Source organism: Daldinia decipiens, assembly GCF_022478715.1.
Source record: "Daldinia decipiens strain CBS 113046 unplaced genomic scaffold F4813scaffold_17, whole genome shotgun sequence".
Lineage (NCBI taxonomy): Eukaryota > Fungi > Ascomycota > Sordariomycetes > Xylariales > Hypoxylaceae > Daldinia > Daldinia decipiens.
In genome coordinates this window covers 463,092-477,877 of record NW_026054560.1, presented here as the reverse complement: position 1 = coordinate 477,877, position 14,786 = coordinate 463,092, and the positions used below count along the sequence as shown (strand labels likewise).

Below are 14,786 nucleotides of genomic sequence, written 5' to 3'. Positions count from 1 at the left end.
CCTAAGATAAACGTGAAAGCAGCAGGTAGCAGCATACATTGGTAAGTCTAGGTACCTAACTTAAGTTACTAAGCGCATCATCACCGGGGACGATAGGGGCAATACACCAGGGGCTGATGCTGCAGAAACTATATTACACGAATCTGCTATAAATGCAGTCACGATCCCCATGGGCCCCTAGACAAGCAGGAAGCCATGATGGGCAACATTCCCCCCTACACTGCAGGTAATCAACTATGTGAACATTACAATGGGGACTAAAACAGTCTAATCTTGTGAGGACTTCACCTTCACGAGCGAATAATAACACAACAACTACCTACGTACAAAGACTATCTGCCATCGTATAAGGGGGTAGATAAGGGGGCAATCATTCACTTCTAGCAACACAGCCGTCTTTGCTTGATACATGTAAGATCATGTGTTACCTACGAACTCCTTTTTCGCTCGGGCTGGAAATGCACAAAACCGCATAATTGCTTAACTTAGTTTCCCAACGGTATCATACCTCCTCATCTCAAGTCCCCTTCCGACCAATTACCATCCTCTTTCACTTTCTCTTCCCCTCTCATCCCCTCTCTTGCCGGTAATACCTTATTGAACCATTACATTAGCAAAGGTATCCGATATCTCTCGGCGTGTTGGCGCATCGCGAAATTCTGGCGCTGTGGAAATTCCTACTGATAGCCTCTCTTCCATCAGCTTCAGTAGTACGGGGGGCACACTTTCATCCGTGGCGCGGACCGTCAGTCGAACCATCTATTGTTTGTTAGCTGAGCTACCTCGATGCTGTAATGATATCCGAATTGCCTTACCTGTGAAGTATAATTTGGCTCCAGTCTCATTAGACAGCCAAACTTGCCTCCTTCAGCGGTGTGGAGCACGCTGGCTCCGACAAAATTCTTGCTATTCGGGTCAACTCCGTTAAGTATACCCCAACGGAACCCCTGGATCGTCTTGCGAACGAAGTCTTCCGTTATTTCTCGCGACTTAGATTTACCGGGAGCAAGGCCGATAATTTGCTGGGCCTCGCGCGGTGGACCACCGATTTGCTTCCATCTCTTAAAGAAGTCATCTGCTGTGAGATCCGCAGGATCCATAAACTTATGGGCCGTAAGCGGGAGCTTCAACGTAAGGGCTTGTAAGGCTCCCGCGAGGTAACTTATCCTAATGGTAGGGCTCTTCGTGAACACTTTCTTCGCCTCGAACATGATGATCAATCGTGATTGCGCGCCTTGCATGATAGAACTCTCAGGCATAGATTTGACGTCCCATGTTAGATTCTCTTTCTCGCTCTCGTCCAAGTCTAGCGTTGTTGTAAAGGAGCTCACTGTAGCCGGAGTCTTGTTCGTGAAATATAAGATAAGACATGCCATCTGCCCTCTGTATTCGGAGCGGATACCAACTTGAAGCTGTCCATCTTCGAAGAGCACACCGTCAGCTTTAAGTAGCAACTTATTGTATCCCGATTCCCAGCCTGGTGACAGATGCGCGGCGCTGGCCAAGTTTGGCACCTTAAGCAGCTTCTCGGGAACAGGCCCCGCATTCATGTCAAGACCGGCAAGATCGTTAGAATGGCCGTTGGAACCGTTTGCCGAGCCATTAGCCGAGCCATTACCATTCACTGGGCCGTTAGAACTGAAAGTCCTCCTAAGACCAGGGTTCTTGGCCATATTCAACTCCACAGCGTCGCTGTTTGCGTCCTTGCCACCAACCACCCAGGTTCGCTTATCACTAGTACCAGCGTGCTTCTGGTGGAGTCTTGACAAGAGTGCAGACTGTCGCTCGGGGAATGGCGGCATTTCATCGCAGACCGTTCGAAGTAAGTCGTCTGTCGGAAGGCTTGTAAGAGTCAAGTACTCAAAAGCTCGTTGTTGTAGCTCCGGGTCTAGCGTATGGCTATATAGCTCAAAGACGTGTAGAAGTTGCGGTTTGATCTCAGGGAATAAATTGACAAATTTGACGAACGAAGAGAGAATCATGGCACGGGTACTCGAGGAACAAGCAGGTAGCTTTCGTGACAATGCCATAAATTGCTCTATGGGACTGCAGCCAGCCTCTTCTGCAATTAAGTGACCAAACTCTCCGAGGATATAGGCTCCGATTTTCACTAGAGTCTCGTGGCAGTGATCTTGCTTGACATGCTGCAACGTATTGTGCGCCGCGTAGACTTGTAGCTCCTCGTTGTTCGTCACAATCTGGATCACTCGCTGCCAGACCTCGTCGCTCAGATGGTCACCTGCGATAGCCACCAGACGAAGAGAGACATTAATATACCATTGGATGTCGGTAGCATACTTCTCCGTCAAGATTGCAATCTTCAAAGCCATCTCTTCTCGGATCGCAAAGTCGGCGTTCTGTAGATAGTGAAGTAGCTCCGATACTATCGGCACAGAATTGGTCGAATCGCACATACTATATAGCAAATCGAGACCCTTTCTGCGAACGCTAATATCACGGTCCTTAAGAGATCCGAGAATCACTTCTTGGTGCTGCTTGATAGGATCGAGATTCTCAGCTCGAGCCGCTAAATGCGTCATAGCCTCCAGTCCCAGGTACCGCACATTTGTCTCCCTAGACGTAATGAAACGGCCCAGGCGGGTAGATATCTGCTTCATTAACGCATGTTCCGTGTCTAGATGGATGATGAGGTTAATAGCCTCGAACAATACAGCATTCTGAGCGTTGTTCTGCTGGACGTTCTTATTCGTCTCCATTGCTAGATTCAGAATCTTCTGTAACGACTCTCGGATCATTTCTCGGACATGGCTATCCTCTATTTGGTTTGTCAGTTTCCGTATCAGAAATCTTTACCACGGGACTGATTCATACCTGAGGGCGGGAAATATTGCAGTAACCGCAGTAGTTTGACTTGTATCCAAGGACATGGGACTTTGTAGTACAAGTAGTCAGCAGTATAATCCCCATCGATCAATATTCGCTTCATCCGCGACGCAGCTTTAACGTAGGCACCCTTATACTGCTCCGAGTTATCCTGCGCGACAGCCATGACGAGTGACGTGACCGAGAGGGCCACCCCGAGATCGAGATCATCCATAAGAGAAATTATCCGTTCTGCCCATTGCGGTTGGATTATATCCGGGTGCTTGCGATATAGACGGAGGAGAGTAAGGGCTGCCTTCTTCTTCACGAACGCCTTCGAAGTCCTGTACTCGCTGTTAGATACCACAGCTAGCTTCACCAAGGAACGACATACGGCGAAATCAGGAGCCTGTGAACCTCTGCGCTCAGAGCCTCTCCCATCTCACGACCTCCTACATTCGCGATCGCGTGTAAAGCTAAGCAGTTGAAGAGCTCGTTGTGGTCGAGGAGGTCCTTCCGTATGCTGTTTACAACTAGGTGTAATAACTCGTGCTTCTCGTGCAGGAAGAGCGTCATGGCTAGATATCCGATTTGCTTCTCGGAATACTTGTTCGCCGAAATCAGGTTGACAGCCTCGAGGTGTCCGAAGTCGACATTCCAACCTAGGATATAAATATACAACAACTATTGCCCAACGTCAGATCCGTTCGTGATTCGCGTAGAAAGTGGCTTCATCGTACTTTGCAAACGTATTTCTTCTTGTGGTAGCCGCTCAAATTACCGTCTGTAATCCATTAGTCCAAGAGTCCCGTGTTGACATTCCAACGTCACGCGAAGATTTCACGTTCGCTCAGGTTAAAGCATAGCATACCCTTAAACTTTTGTCTGTGACAAAGAAACTATAGGTTAGCTCTCCTATCCTCAATGGCAATTGGAAGACCTGTTTCCACAAACCGAATATTTGCCAACTCCTTGTTGATCCTTTTCTCCTCCAGATCCCTAGCTCTCGCATTTCTCAGGTCCGCGATAAATTGAACGAGGCCACGCATGTTTGAGTTGCTGCTGCTCGACCGGCCAAGAAAGCCGGCCGCCGCGGAGGAAGCCATGGTGTAGTCGCAACAACGATTCCCCCTATTCTTACACGACACCCGCTATCTCCGTCGCATCCGCTTGTATAAACAATGGCGATACGTGGAACTAGTTTATATAAAAAGAAGTCGAATCCAAGTATTTAGGTCCAATACCGAGAGGAAGCACGCTCGAAAATGCGGCTCTCATGATAGACCAGGTCAGTCTATGAACATGGTCGAGCGTGACCAGGGCAAGCGGGAGACAGGGGGTGGAGGGACAGCGACGCGGAAAAAAGAAGGGTTCGTGTCGAGGTCCGAGAGTCGGTCGGCAGGCGATTGACAATTCAGGATTCAAAATGTAATGTTTTTATCAAGATTTAGAGTATCGCAGCTGGTGGCACAACATTGGACGATTATCTACGGTGTCGGGTTCAGGGACAGGTTCAGGGACACATAGGTCTGGAATAAATCTGTAAATGGAATTGACAGCAGTCCTTTAGCGTCTTAAACCCCGAGCGGCGAAAGAGGAGAGCACCTGCACTACCTGTGCTACCTGCACCACACCTTCTATTAAATCCAGCCAGCCAAGTCTATTCGTCGGATACCCGTCGTGCAATGTCACCGTTTGTGGGGCACATGATTTGCGCCTCGACCATACATTTGATTTGATTTGAATAGAACCTTCTTACATACATAAAGTGTGGCTTGATTTTAAATATCGATGTACATCGTATCTAACTTATCTCACTTATCGATATTACATTATGTACCACCAGCTCCTCTTCTTTAAGCTTCCCCGACGTCAGAGCCAATTCATTATTTACAGCTTCCCAAGCTTCAGATTTCAGGATGTGAACAAACAGCCAATTGACGATGAATTACGGTCTCTGGAGGTCAACAATACCGCCAACACGGATTTCGAAGGTAGCAGCAGCAGCAGCAGCAACAACAGCATCATCAGCAAACTTGATACCCCGGCGTTTCTACGCCATCCAAGCCGCAGCACCTCCCGTCCACCAAGTCTTCAACCGTCACACAAAATGGCTACAAAAGGAGCGCGCAGCCGCCCACGTCGAGAACAGTCGAGTGGCCGACTATCTGAAAGATGAAGTAGCCATCCGATTATGCGATAGACTGCTGGTGCGCTCTTATATATGTACAAATGCTTTCCCTGCGGTATAAGGGACTAATACAGAAAATCCGCAGGACATCAAACGCAACTACCCCTCGGTCCTCGACCTCGGCGCAAACTCCTGCAACATCGCGCGGGCCTTGACACGGCCCGACCCGGACCCCAACCCCGAAGCGCCCGTGACCGAGCCCCTTGTCTCCCGCATCGGACACTTGCTTGCCGTAGACTCGTCCGAGACCTTGCTGTATCGGGATGCCGACCAGCCCTTCAACTCGGAAATCAACATGACGCGGCAAGTCCTGTCTGACGAGGAGACGCTACCTTTCGAGGCCAACACCTTTGACCTGGTGTTGAGCTCGCTGAGCATGCATTGGATCAACGACCTGCCAGGCGTCCTAGCGCAAATCAATAATATCCTAAAGCCGGACTGTGCTTTTGTAGGCGCCATGTTTGGTGGTGATACCCTCTTTGAGCTGCGTACGTCGCTACAGCTAGCCGAACAGGAGCGTCGTGGCGGTATCTCGCCGCATGTATCGCCGCTGGCCAACGTGCGCGACGTGGGTGGTCTACTACAACGCGCTGGTTTCAAGATGCTGACTGTTGACGTTGATGACATCATCGTCGATTACCCGGATACGTTTGCGCTCATGCAAGATATACAGGCCATGGGCGAGAGCAATGCCGTCCTCGGTCGTGAGATGGGTGGTATCCAGCGGGATGTGCTCCTAGCCAACGACGCTATCTACCGAGAGCTTCATGGCAATGAGGATGGATCAATACCTGCTACTTTCCGAATGATTTATATGATTGGATGGAAAGAATCAAAAGATCAACGTCAGCCATTACCTCGAGGTAGTGGAGAGATTAGTTTAAAGGATGTTTTCGAGAAGAAATAAATTTTATCTGAACTCGTATCATTAATGCCTCTTGCATATAGTGCTGCGCCTTGTAGTGACTTATTAACAATTAGTAAACACATACATATCCACGTCCACCCTAACAACCCCTAATACTCAAACGGCATGCGAACCAATATAGCTCCAAAGGAACAGAATAAACAAGTCCTGCTAATTCTCTCTCGCCAAACATATATCCATCTTTATATGCGGCGGTTTTCGGTAAAACAAAGCCCTTGGCGTCAACAAAAGCACCCTTCAATTCTTTCAATAACAAATCAGCCTCGTCGACATTGAATAGAACCTCTCTTAAGACAGGTAGCTTTTTAGATAGTTGAGTTCGTCTCCCCCTCGCTCTTCTAGCCAGATGCCGCATTCCATAACTTCGAGGTGATTCATCAAACCACTGAATTTTGTGAACAAATCACCGCAATACGGCTGGGGGCATCGAAAATGCTTCGTATCATGAGCCACTGCCTTCTCGACCGAGTCAATAGTAAATTCGTTACTTTCGTCCTCACGACGTAAGACGCGATATAGTTCTTTCCAGCAGTCCCCTTCTTCGCAATGATGAATCGTTGAGAGTTTTGAGGGAAACATCTCCAGACAAGCGGGACACTTTGCTCCGCTGATTGTTGGCTGATCCTAACAGTAGTATTAGTAAAAATTCGACCTTGGAGTATGGTCCTGTGGTTTTAATATTTTGGCGCCGGCTCACCTCTCCTGATTGAGAATCATCACCAATCTCTTCATCCCTAGATTCTTCAACCTTGAACACCTTGCCGTTAAGTTCTTCACCATGAAGCTCTTCACCTGTAGCCTCTTCACCCTTAGACACTTCGTCTTTGCGCTCTTCGTTCATTACTCCCTTATTCAGTATTTCTCCTCCTGTTGCTACTCCTTTCATTACTTCTTCATCGGGATGGGTGGCAATGACGTGCCAACTCCGAACGTGAGTGTCTAGGGTTTCCTGCTCACGAAACTCTACAACACATATATCGCAGTAATGATGAGCGCTGCTCTCAATCTTATGGGCTTCAAAAGCCTTGTTAGTATCAAAATAGATACAGCAAAGCTTGCAGTAGTGATGCTGAATCTTAAGGTGAATATTTAAGGCTTGAGTGTCTTCGTAGTCACACTTGCATTGTGAGCAATAGTAGTGTTCATTGCTCTGAGTCAAATGTTCCTGAAGCGCGGTTGATGACACGAAGATCTGCTCGCATATCGTACAAGAATAATGTTCCGACTGCACATGATGTTCCAGAGATTCGATATCTTCCAAATCAACTCTACAAAGTGAGCATAAATGATGCAGACCGCTTCCTATGGTGTGAAGTTCAAGTGCATTATGCGTCTCGAAAGCCAGATTGCATCGCTTGCAATAATAATGAGTCATTTGAATATGTTCTTCTAAGGTCTCAGTACTGGGGAAATATTCTGAGCATGCTGGGCAGTGTTGGTAGCCATGTTGGCTACAATTGTGCTCATTGAGTTCATACAACGAATAGAAAACCTTAGCACACACACCGCAGTAGTCATGGTTAGCTTCTTGGTGTGACGAGAGTTTGCTACTGTCTGTGAATTCTTCATCACATTCTGGACAGTAATAATGATCGGGTACCAGTCGCTTGTGATCATTAAAATCCATAGGTGATTTGAAGACTTCATCGCAGGTTTTGCAGTAGTAATGCGACTTGGGGTTCTGCATGGCGTGGAGAGTGTAGTCCCCCTTGGTTTTGAAGGGGACATTACAAATTCCACAATAGTAATGTACCTCCTTCTGAGCCATGAAATGACGCCTCATTTCTGCCTTAGACGACCATTGCTCATCACATAGGTAACAGTAGTAATGGGCAGTCGAATAAAGATAATGATCCTTTAAGCTTTCATTGTCTCTGAAATCCGAATGACACTTCGCACAGTAGTAATGCTGCACTCCAGGAGTCCAAGTTGAGTCTATGGTGTAATGCTTTACTAGCTCATCGGGGCTGATGAAATCCTTAGAACATTTCTTGCAGAAGTAGTGAATATCACTGGTAATAAAGTGGTCGATTTGTGTTTTCTTCTCAGTGAAACCGATATTACACTTTTCGCAGAAGTAATGATGTTCTTTGCAGTGAGTTTCCAATTCCAATCCGGAAGAAAAGTCAACGCCACACACATTGCACTAGATATGCATGGGGTTTGCTTTTCTATGGTCCTTCAACTCGTCTGCTGATGTAGAGGAGGTGCCACAAATACGACAGTATAGGTGTGCATAGCGAAGATGGTCATCGAGTTGATCCCATTTAAAGACTTTACCGCATTGCTGAACTGGACATTTTCCATGTTCTGCTAGATGGGAGGTAAGTGCGGCTTCATCCCCTAAGAAATCCAGGTTGCAAATAAAACAGGTGTTATGGAACTTTAGATCCTTGAGATGCTCCTTGAACGCGTCCGTATCGGGGAACCAGTTGCCACAAGGGCTGCAGTAACTTGAGTCACGGGTATGGAAGGAACTGTCCCTCCAATGTTGCTGAAGACCTTTCCAGCTGACAAAAGCTCTCGAACAAGATCCGCAATATGCCATTTTGACAATGTCGATCAAAGGTGAACTTATATGTCTAGGTACCTAGGCATGTATGTAAGAGGTGTAGGTACAGATGTTGACATGATATGACGGTTAGGAGATATGTCTGTAAAGGTATCAGGTGAATTACCTACAGCGCCCCGGAAGATTTAGTAATAGTGTAACATCATGGGGAAAGGGAAAGTGTATGGAATGATCATCTGTTGGTGATAGTAAGAAGATGTGTTGAAAGTTTCCTGCTTGTTGTTTCAATCAAGTGGAAGAGAAGAAGATGAAAGAAAGGCGAGAGGTGCTAAACAACAAGAAGGCCGAAACGCGGTAGGGAAAGGAAACCGCAAGACAGGCGACGTTCTTTCCTTTGCTAAGTCCGTGCAATAGTTACCTAAACACATAGCGTACTATGACTGCGCTGTAGACGCACCATGTGCTCTTATTAGGCCTCTTTACCCCTAAGATCTAGTGGATTAGCATACCTAGATGCACAAGAACAGGAAGACGCGTCTTTATGTGGCATGTACATGGAATGTAACTACGGCAACAACGACTTTAACTGCATTTTGATGTAGGAAACTACGATGTAGGTATTAGGTTAGGTACTTAGAAACGTGTACTAGATGAGGGCATTTTGCAATTACACAAGGTAGCTAAGGCAAAAAAGATATATAAAAATCATGATCCCATTTCTAATAGCAGTAGTCGACTCTAAACCTTTCGCCAGTCTGTCATACATCGCTCTATGCTACCCAAGCCCGCAACATCGACAACCTTCTCGTGCCAGCTTAGCAGCACGCTCATAGCCGTACCCGTAGACTCGTTTGTAGTCCCGGGTCTGGAGCCGATCTGGCTGAATCCCGTGGGCTGCGGTGTCAACATCCGGGCCGCGGTTCGAGGTCCACTGCTTGCCGATCCACCGCCTGACATACCTTTGTATCTGAAAATAGGGGTTAGACAAACTACCAGTGGTGACAAATTCGGCTATGGGGGTTATTAAGAGGGCATACAGGTACTTCATCAATACATCCAACAATTCGCTTCCGCCTTCTGTGCCATAGATTCGCTGTAACATCGGTGTCATCTCGCTCGCCTTGATCGATTGTAAAACCTCTACTACGGTCTGCAGGTGGGAATCCTATACCAGCCTCGTGGTCAGCACCTGTGTTCTCCTTATCCCAAGCTTCCTAATCCACGTATGCTCCTATTACAGGTGCCCAAGGCTATAGCCTACCTTAGCTGAATCACTGCCATTGTACACCGGGCTCTCCAGGCTGCCTCTCAAGGCACCTTCAGCGTCACCGCCACGAAGCAGCTGGCGTATCTGGCCGTTAAGCTGCCGGACATCAGCCTCGCTGATCTCGGGGAGTGGCGGGTGTAGGGTCGAGGTGTCGAAGTTCTGCGAGGAGTCAGGGTCTAGGGCATCGATGTTGATGGTTCGCCAGGCGTCGCCGAGCGAGGCCGAGGTGTGCTGCTGAATGATGGACATGCTGGCTGGCTGACTGGCGCTTCCTAGCAGACAAGAGCTGCCCAACTGATGTAGAGAAGCTCCTATAGCTCTTGATGCCTAAATCAGGAAGAGTTGCCCGTATTTGCCTACTGCTACGTGTACATAGGAGTCTAGATCGTTTGTGGATTAATTGAGGCTCTAGATCCGGTTTGGGGTCGGTGGACGTTGGTAGAGAGATGGAGGATGGAGGCAAATGGTGGGGGCCCCGAGGATTGACGTTGCTTCCTGCCGGTGGACTGGAAGCTGCAAGCTTCTGGGGGAAGTATGGTGGGGCTCTCTGAGGCTGCAACTTGTGGCTTAGAATAGAGGAACGGCACCTTTACCTACCTAAGGTAGGTAGGTAATGGCACCTAACTTTTTAGCTGCCTTATCTCCAAATTTCAATTATTCCAAGTGCAAAGGGAAAAAAAAAAAAAAAACGCGGTACGCGACGACAACCCATTAAACTCATTATCACAGTGGTTCAACTATGTCTACACCTCTACACCCGCGCGCTTATAGCTTCATACGTCACTGCCACTACCATGCAGCATCTATAATAAACATGTCAAGATAAAAGCCAGATTGCATATGGGGCTACCAATAGCAATTAAGTCACCACTTTATCCCCCCCCTCTTCAAGATATACCATCCTATGAGTAATAGATCAGCTGGATGTTCTTGGAGGCCAATCTTCTCCGAGTAATAACCTCCATGTCCATCTTCAGCATCCAAGTCACACGACGGGAGGGTCGGAAACGGCCAACGTGATCGATGAATTGTTCAGATATGAAAAGCCCAATATTGTCTGATTGGGCTCGAGTTGCTCGGGAATTACAATCTCGTCGTCGCTGTCGATCTGGCTGATGTCGTGTTCCAAGTTCTCAGTTAGTTCATTACAAATTCGTCTGCTGTACGCCCCTGATTTCATGCTGGGCCGCCTATCTTTAGAACCGTCTGCTTCTCACATGGATGTAACATACGATAGATGTACGCTCGTAAATGCGAATGGTTTCATACCGATGAAGCCATAGCCTAGAGAAACATGCTCAGTGGTGCCTTGGGTTCGTAGCTGGTACATGCCTTCAGCGAGCAGTATCTTCATCCAAAACCAACAATACCCGTTTCAAGTAGGCTACCCCTGCAATACCGTGTAGGGAAAAAGGAAAGGCTTCTGCAACAACTGGAACTGTGTAATTTACCACCGAGTTATTACGTGCATGTGTCCCAATTTAATAGCGGTGATAATACATAGGACATCTCTGTGCGCAGACCGAGCCCGTGGGATGGGAATTGGCTTTGTTTAGGGGGAAAGCTTTGATATTATAGTTACTGTATATTATCCTGGTGAACTACATACCTAATCTAACCATACCTAGGTATGTATGTAGCTTCTGCGGTCTTATTTGTTCCAAGAGCTCGGCGCTTTTTTGGCCGCCTGTGCCACTCGGTAGGTATGTAGATGCAATATCTCATTATTCTCTGGAACCGTGCCGTACGTATGTAGGTATGTACAAACGACGGGTTGGCCAGACGATGGACCCTTTCCAGCTTTCGCCCACGGCAATGCTCGAGCCTCTAACCCGCTTGCCCGTAGAAGTAAAGCCGAGCTTACTCACCCCTATTTTTATTCAACTACACGAGTCATTACATAGTAAGGATCTTAAGAGGTAAGACGGGGACCGGCGGAGCGGCTGGCCCTGTAGACATTTGACTATGTATCTTGGTCCGAAGGAAAAATGGTTGACCCAATCGAGGGGATCGACCCAGTTGATGGCCGAGGGTCCGCTAATAAGGGTCAGGGACGCGCGCCACAAGATTCATTAGAGTCGCCAATAAAATCTATCAGCCTCATTTCCACCCTCGGATAGGTCCTCAGAAACACATATCATTCGGGACAACCGGAACCCCTGCATATCTCGAGTAGTTACCTAATCAATAAGACGACGCGTCTCTCAGGGCTCTGATATCATAGCATGAAGAAGTTTACCTGCCATGCAGAAGTCTTTCTTTGCATATCTAACCTAGGTAAGTATGTAGTCAACATCCTAGGAGGTATGTAGTGTACCTACATACGTCTAGGACTTGTGTTGATCTTTTCTCTACGTATTCTAGCGTTCCGCCTGTGCGGGCTGTACTATGTAGCCGATAGGACTTTGACCAAGCGGCGGCCAGTTCTTAACTTCGAACAGGGCTGCCGGTGACGGCATTGCCGAAATCCAAGGTGTTCGGAGTCGGTGCGGGTTTTTGAAAATACATAATGCTTCCTATCCGTCAAAGCTCAAGATGGCTGGGTATGGGTTAAAAATTTTTCTTTCCTCCGTAATTTGATAAGCACGTCAGTCCAAGGCGAGCGCATGGTTAATCCGCCGCGACGGAAAGCTTCCCCGGCACCACGGGTTTTGTTGAGCGAGTCGGACAGGGGAACGTCCTGATCCTTGTCCGAATCGAACATGACAGGTTCCCCAAATCCCGACTAATATTGGAACTGCCGGGACCACATCCTGCCGCTAGGACGGATACCCTTTACGAGCCATAAATTGGATTCCTACGGATGAGGGCTTCCGATTTCAACAGTACCTATGTGGGTTAGGTAGTTAGTTAATACGATGCCAAGGACCGGTGTCATAATGATCTTTTTTAAGCAATGAGAAGTTTCATAGCTTGGATGTTCAATTCCGTCCATGCCAGATAAGGTCAAGAAAGGACCGGGGTAATGTTTGAAATGGTTAGGTAGTCTCTTCAGAAGTTGATCTAGTGGGTCTATCAGTTGCTGTCATGCAGCGTGGGTCTCAAAACGTACAGTTGGATATGTAGCAGATGCTATTTCGGATGTGTCCCGTCCCCTTGGGATCCACATCGCGTACCTCATTTAAGGGCGTAAAGGTGCCCGTGGCGCTGGGATGGCAAGGGAAAATCATTATGTAGGTTAGCAACTTCTACATACTATTAGTACGCTACTATGTAGTGTACTTAATACGCTGGGGGTTCTCACCTTAACCCCTGGCAGTCCTAAAGTTATAAGTGAACCTATTACATAGAAGTATTCCACTTATACGTAAAATTCGGTGGGAAGCTTCTAGTGCACATAGTGCCTTTACTTCCCCGACCTCTTCCCTGAATGATAAATGGAAGCCTACGCCCAATTCAACGGGCCCATTACTTGTATGTATATGTACTTGAAGGGCATATTAAATCGAATTGCCGACCCGGCATCACGGTATCTAATTCCCAACCTCCAGTACACCGGTAACAACGTTACCTCGCGTGAAAATCTTAACACATAATGTATCTCATATGTACGCTATGCCTTCGAGTTAAGTCTAGATGTGCCTTCAGAGTACATAGTGTTTCATCCTTAATAGTGGCAATAGTCGACTTAGAGGTTCTAGCCATGCTGGCGCCGGATAGATAGAGGTTTCCACTATACATAATAGACCTCGGGAGTACCCATGCCGCCGTCGAACTTACTTTCGGGTCTAGTATCATGAGAATCTGACGAGACCATCCTGATGGAACCATTAGTACAAAGATATGCAGGTAGGAACCCTTGGCTGATGTGCTGCCGCGTATGGAGACATCAAGTGCCGTGGCGAACGTGGGTCTCTTTCTTACACGTTCTCTTACGTAGAAGCTAAGGATACTGAAGTTTTTGATTCGGTGACGTGTTAATAAAGGGGTTTATTGTAATAACTACATACCTACCTACCTATACCTATATTAGAAAGATTTGATGTTTCTATCAAAGGACCTACTGGCAGGAGATATCCTCCACCTATGCTCCTATTTTGATTCGAGACCAAAACAGTAGCAACATCTTGATGAGTCGGCGTTTAAAGTAGTGTTTCGTATATTTATTAATTCATTCTGAAGCTAGGCTGGGTACATCCCCATTGTCCGCTTGGTAGAGAAGTCACATGACGACAAAACACTGCGTATTGTCCTGATTGTTTACCGCGGAGGAATACGGGGTTTCGTACAGGTAATGACGAATTTCTACGAATGCCGATCAACGTATTTCATATATTCTGACGTTCTCTGATGCTCCCTTATTAGTTAGTAGTCTAGAAATAGTGTAAGTACACTAGTCAAATAAAGTAAAAGACAACTCTTCTAACATAGTGTATTATCCACTCGGTTGATTTCAAGAGGACGCTTGAGAGGAACGCCCTTAAGATTCCGACAGGGTACCACAAGATTGAAGGCCCAAAATCGGAATGGATTCGGTTTGGTACCTTTCTTATCTGGTATAAGTATCAAGGTACAAGGACGAGCTACGGAGCTAGGTTGCCTGGCTAATGCAGGAACGGCGAAATGAGTGGATACATACATGTAGCTAGCCATGTGGCAGGCAGGCACTCTTTTGGTTCTTCTTCAGTGGGACAAGCCAGTACCTACATAAGCCGTAGGTTGTATCGAGTACGTTTGTACTGCTGATTGACCCCTGAAAATGATGGCATTATGTCGGTCTTATTGATATATCAGTATCCCTTTTTTAAACCACACTTTTGATGTATTGCTCATGTCTCTATTTAGACATGTCAGTTTAAAGAGTTTGGACAAATGATCGAGATGAAATATGTAATGGATTGAGTAAGAACCCGAAAGCATCATATATGTACAAGTCTCTCACGACCAATAAAGGGCCATCACGGCAGAAGGTGTATGTAGGTATGTACAAGTGAATAAAAGACACGAGCCACCGCGTAGAATTTACTGAAACAAGTGGTCCGATTGCCTAGTCAGAGAACCCCCCTACTTCTTGGCATGGGTGCTTCACCCCATAGATTCTAGAAGGCCAGCTCGGTAATATATA

The 14,786-nt window shown here is 47.0% G+C and overlaps 4 protein-coding genes across 4 annotated transcripts; 1 reads left to right on the top strand and 3 right to left on the bottom strand.

Annotated features, from left to right (window-relative positions):
- Nucleotides 1-113: 113 nt before the first annotated feature.
- Nucleotides 114-4,649, bottom strand: F4813DRAFT_360261 (Adaptor protein complex AP-2 alpha subunit). Its single transcript, XM_049243396.1, has 7 exons — nucleotides 3,778-4,649; nucleotides 3,695-3,708; nucleotides 3,564-3,607; nucleotides 3,218-3,507; nucleotides 2,833-3,167; nucleotides 816-2,776; nucleotides 114-759 (listed from the first exon to the last, which is right to left on the bottom strand). The coding sequence occupies exons 1-7, from the start codon at nucleotides 3,927-3,929 to the stop codon at nucleotides 595-597; spliced, it is 2,961 nt and encodes a 986-aa protein (XP_049099465.1). The 5' UTR covers nucleotides 3,930-4,649; the 3' UTR covers nucleotides 114-594.
- A 3-nt stretch (nucleotides 4,650-4,652) lies between these two features.
- Nucleotides 4,653-6,076, top strand: F4813DRAFT_79354 (S-adenosyl-L-methionine-dependent methyltransferase). The gene is made up of 2 exons (XM_049248902.1): nucleotides 4,653-5,033; nucleotides 5,100-6,076. The coding sequence occupies exons 1-2, from the start codon at nucleotides 4,767-4,769 to the stop codon at nucleotides 5,919-5,921; spliced, it is 1,089 nt and encodes a 362-aa protein (XP_049099464.1). The 5' UTR covers nucleotides 4,653-4,766; the 3' UTR covers nucleotides 5,922-6,076.
- A 154-nt stretch (nucleotides 6,077-6,230) lies between these two features.
- F4813DRAFT_389676 (uncharacterized protein) lies at nucleotides 6,231-7,629 on the bottom strand (the record flags this gene model as incomplete). Its single annotated transcript, XM_049246880.1, has 2 exons — nucleotides 6,231-6,566; nucleotides 6,640-7,629. The coding sequence occupies 2 exons, from the start codon at nucleotides 7,627-7,629 to the stop codon at nucleotides 6,231-6,233; spliced, it is 1,326 nt and encodes a 441-aa protein (XP_049099463.1).
- A 1,410-nt stretch (nucleotides 7,630-9,039) lies between these two features.
- On the bottom strand, nucleotides 9,040-10,385 carry F4813DRAFT_79326 (actin-related protein 2/3 complex subunit 5). The gene is made up of 3 exons (XM_049248901.1): nucleotides 9,716-10,385; nucleotides 9,492-9,619; nucleotides 9,040-9,421 (listed from the first exon to the last, which is right to left on the bottom strand). The coding sequence occupies exons 1-3, from the start codon at nucleotides 9,968-9,970 to the stop codon at nucleotides 9,193-9,195; spliced, it is 612 nt and encodes a 203-aa protein (XP_049099462.1). The 5' UTR covers nucleotides 9,971-10,385; the 3' UTR covers nucleotides 9,040-9,192.
- Nucleotides 10,386-14,786: the final 4,401 nt, after the last annotated feature.